General features: G+C 53.0%; 1 protein-coding gene across 1 annotated transcript; it reads left to right on the forward strand.

Annotated features, from left to right (window-relative positions):
• Positions 1-598: 598 nt before the first annotated feature.
• Positions 599-4,085, forward strand: NPS (neuropeptide S). Its single transcript, XM_070431779.1, has 3 exons — positions 599-679; positions 799-880; positions 3,767-4,085. The coding sequence occupies exons 1-3, from the start codon at positions 672-674 to the stop codon at positions 3,944-3,946; spliced, it is 270 nt and encodes an 89-aa protein (XP_070287880.1). The 5' UTR covers positions 599-671; the 3' UTR covers positions 3,947-4,085.
• Positions 4,086-4,497: the final 412 nt, after the last annotated feature.

The following is a 4,497-nucleotide window of genomic DNA, read 5'->3' on the forward strand; positions in this document are numbered from 1 at the left end:
GGCCGGGTGGCTCAGTGGTTGAGCGTTGACCTGTGAACCAGGAGGTCAGGGTTCGATTCCCAGTCAAGGCACCTGCCCAAGTTTTGGGCTGGATCCCCAGTGTGGGGCGTGCAGGAGGCAGCCGATCAGTGATTCTCTCATCATGGATGTTTCTCTCTCCCTCTCCCTTCCTCTCTGAAATCAATAAAAATATATTTTTTTTAAAAAAGAAGAAGGAAATCTGTTGGAGAAGATACACCACAGCGCAGATGTGCACTCTCTATCTTGCAAAGGTTCCCTCTGCGTTAGTCTCTGCCTGGGCCGCTCATAGAGATCATGTCACCCTCAGGCGTGTTGGGACTCAGAGGGGAGCGGACTTCCGGTCCCTTGGAGACCGTGATGCCGCCCAGAAGGCGCTGCTGCTGGGGGACCGTTGCTAACGGCGCCCTTTAAAGGGAGTCAACCGCTGGCAGCTTCATGCCAACGCCGGTGCGGGATTGTCCTTTTCGAACTTGACAAGAACAAAAGGCCACGGCCGGACCAATTAGTCACGGAGGATGGGACGTGATGGCATTTCTACTCCTGAACTTTCCCGCTATAAAAGGGCCGCTGAGGAGACGCAGAGACGCCACAGCGAGTGCGAGGGGCTCGCCAGGGAAGCCTCCGGCCTGCAGACATTCGGAGCGTCCGAGATGATCAGGTAAAAGACAGCATTTTCCCCCCAAAATGCTGACTGTGTGCATGCTGTTTAGAGATGCTTTTCGAAGTTAGTGCTGGCCTGAGTGATACTGATCCCAGGTGGTTTTTTCTACTTTGCAGCTCATTAAAATTCCACCTTGTCCTCGTCCTGTCCGTCTCCGCGATGCCCGTGTTTTGGTGCTACCCCGCCCCAACGCCGAAGGTGAGCGTTCTGCCTCCATTTTTGAGAACTGAGTAGATGAGGGGACTGTCCAATGCCAATTCAAACTAATTGCCAGGGAGATGTGACAGGAAAGTAATTTTCTTATTGTTAGAGCTTTTAAAGAAAAAAATATATAAGTAAAGTCATAAAATTAGTAAAAATAAGCATATATGTGACAATAGGCAATACCGGAATATCATACAGTGTGCTTGGAATTATTTAGAAGTTGGCCACTGGATAGGACAGTATTTATTTCACTGTAAAATGTAAATTGCTTTGCCCATGACAATTTACTCATTCCACAGCATCCACACATAATCAAAGTGAACGTGTGATCATTGAAATGATGTACAGATGAGGTATTATAGAATTGTGCACCTGAAGCCTGTAGCATTTTATTAACCAATGTCACCCCAATAGATTCAACTTAAAAAAAAAACACAGAAAAAATACAATGGTTCATTTTTCAAAAACAGTGAATTTCCTAACTTTGCGATAATGGTTAACTTGTTCAGATGTAGAATGTAGATAAAATGTCAGATCTCAGTCAAATATCACATAAAATATTAATTCCTGTATTTATTCAAGAATATCGACTGAGCTCCTAATTGTAGTCATCCAACTGCTCAGGACATCAGAAGCCGCACGGCCTTCTTGGAATTTTTATACCATCCCCACATGAGACCTTTGTTGTTTTATGTCAGTTCTTTATTTGCAATTTTAAAATAGTTTTTGTCCCCTAGTGTTTAGGGCTTTAGCTTTGCTTCACTAAACTTCCCCTGGCACCCTGGGGTTACTAAAATCAATGCAGTTATGAAACTACCTTTAGATGCCACGTAAGTGGTAAATAACAAATACATGCCCAGTTGTCATGTATATCACTGGAATTCTCACTAATCTTTGCATTTGTGTCCATTACTCTAGCTCCCTTTTCCCTGTTGTGTTGCCTGCATTCGCCCAAATGTAGTCATTGATTCTGTCAGGCCCCACCCGATGGAGTCGCTGAGTCTCCGGCCATAACTTGGTGTATTTCCTCACGTGTCTTCCTAATGACTTTCCATCCTTCCCCCGAAGGTGCGGTCCGGTTGAGCGAGAGGCACTGTGTGCAGTTTTCCTTTTTAATGAAGCGTGCACGTCCCTCTCACGCGCTTGCGGGCGTTCCCTGTCCAGCTCTGCCCGCCGCGTGTCCGCCTCTGCTTCTGCCGTGACCTCCCTTCTCATTATAAACCATCGTGTAGCCACGGCTCGAGTTGGCAGCTCAGGTGACTGTGTTGCAGACCGGTGGCTCGGGCGTTTGGAATTTCTGCGGGAACGTCCCCAGGTCCGCCCTTGGGGGCTTGTTACCATATGGGCCGCTGATGAGTCTGCTGGCAGGCCCCCTCGGGCCCAGAGGGCACTGGCTCCTGCTAGGGAGGCTTTCGGGGTCTCATGGCCAGATCCGATGCGTCTCTCTCCCAACGTGAAGGGGGCATCGGGGGTGTTTCTGGGAAGAGCGGTCGCACCCCTTTCCTGAAGTGACCCTGGGCCTGGCCTTGCGGGGCCGGACAGTGGGCGGCGTTCCGGTCCGGCTGAGACTTCCTCTCTAACGGGAGAGACACACAGGGCAGCTCAGATGGCAGCTGTGGATTGGTTTTCCCGAGCTCAGTGTTTCTGACTCTGACTATTCCCAGATCAAAGGAAAACAAAAAACAAAAAAGCCATCTTTCCCCAGGAGCCGGTAGACGTGGTTTTCCTGGGAGCTCCAACTGCGGAGCCTTCATCTTCCCCGAACCCCTTCAACCCCCACCCCCCAACCCCACACCCAGTCATGGGCAGAGGGCCGGGAGCTTCTATGCCTCTGGCCCCATTTCAACTTCCAAAGTCCCCCAAACCCCAGGAAAGGACAGTGTGTGATTAGTAAGTACCCTGTAGTCTGTTTCTTCATTTGTAATAAAAGTGCGCACTCCCCTTCCCCCCTTGTCCGTCGTCAAGTTGAAAGCCGTGGGCTTGGAGTCAGATGCCCCGACTCCAGTCCCTCTCCACCTCCAAGCATGTGACCTCCTCATCCCAGGGCGGGTACCACTGAGGCGGCGAGGTCCGCTCACAGAGCCTGCGGAGGGGCTGACCTGAGAGAACGCACCCAGAGCGCGCAGCAGGAGGCCAGGCACACGCCCTCCTGTTGGTGGAAAGTGTGTCGTTTGTGCTTTGCCGTGTTGTGCTGCCTCCGAGGCCACGGAGGAGAGGACACAGGACAAGGGTGGAAAGTTCTCACCCATTCTGGGTCACGCCAGCCCTGTGTCCCGGGACACGCCCTTTGCTCTTGAACGTGGTTTCTTCCCCCACAAGGTAGGGACTGAACCCCAGCATCTCGATGGCAGCGTGGGCTCTGAGACTCAGACTTCTTTCTTCCCCACCAAGCGCCCCCTTTGCTGACCGCGGAGCCCCAGACGAAGACCCGAACCAAAGGCCAGAGGCAGAGACGCCTCCATGTAGGTAGGGCGACGCCTCAGGGGGAGCCTGGGCCAGCGGCTGGGACCCGCCCGAAGGGAAGCCGTCCCAACTGGAAGCTGGAGTTGGGCTGTCAGGGATCGCTTCTCTCGGTGAAATTTAAAAACCGTTTCCCGGGCTCATTAGCGCCACTCAAAAGCTTCCCCATAAAGTGATCATGACAAGGTGCCTCCGCCGGTGCCGGAGAGCCACTCGACCTACGGGGTGTGACATCAGACAGGAGGGCAGGTGGCTGCAAATAGGACGCTGAGTCTAGAGAACCTGTACGTCCTATTTAACAGCAGTCTCCCCCGACAGGGGTTGGGTCTCTTGGATTCATGGCCGTGAGATCCTGACAACGGTTACTGTGGAAATAAACGTGTAACTGCAGCCGTTTCTCCCCTCCCCGTCTGCCCCCAGGTGTCCGGGACCCCTGACTACGCCCTCCTCCTGCTGGGCTGCTGCCGGGCCCGGGCGGGGCCGGGTGAGGGACTGGACGTCCGGAAGCCGCTGTTGGAGGAGGCGTTTGCGAAAAGGTCCTTCCGCAACGGCGTGGGCACGGGGCTGAAAAAAACTCCCTTCCCAAGAGCAAAGTCATGAAGACGTGTGCAAAGGACGCTGGGATTGCACCTCCAGCGCCGTAGAGTGCGACTCACGTGCGAGAAATCAGTCACACCTTCACCCCTGCGTGTTGGTCTGCTCTCTTAGTACCCTTTCCCCTCCTCCCTGGTCTAGAGTAAATGAGGTTTTAAAAAGTATTAACCGTCTCCAGCCTCCGCTGCCAGACATACACTATTCCTGGGGCCCGTTAGTAGCTTTCCCGAGGGCCAGCGGACACATTCGCTCTGATCTTCAATTGGCCGGAAAGGATGAGTCTTTTTACCCAAATGGCAGTGCTATGGCTCTTTCCCTGCCCGTGATCCTGTGCTCGCACGATCCGGAATCACTTTCTTTTCAATGCGGTTTCTGAAACGGCTTAGCGAGGCCAGTGCTTCTGGGACGCACTGTCTCCCTTTCTAAGAGTCTGGTGACACTCACCAAAGTGCGCCGCCGCGGCCCCCCTGTATTTCTCTCCATCGAGGCCAGAGCGGCATTGCCCTGCTGATGTAACCCTGGCCGTGCTGCCTAGCAAACATATTCAGACATGGATC

The sequence above is a fragment of the Myotis yumanensis genome, unplaced genomic scaffold (genome assembly GCF_028538775.1).
Source record: "Myotis yumanensis isolate MYYU_CA2020_CCGP unplaced genomic scaffold, mMyoYum1.0.hap1 SCAF_13, whole genome shotgun sequence".
NCBI lineage: Eukaryota > Metazoa > Chordata > Mammalia > Chiroptera > Vespertilionidae > Myotis > Myotis yumanensis.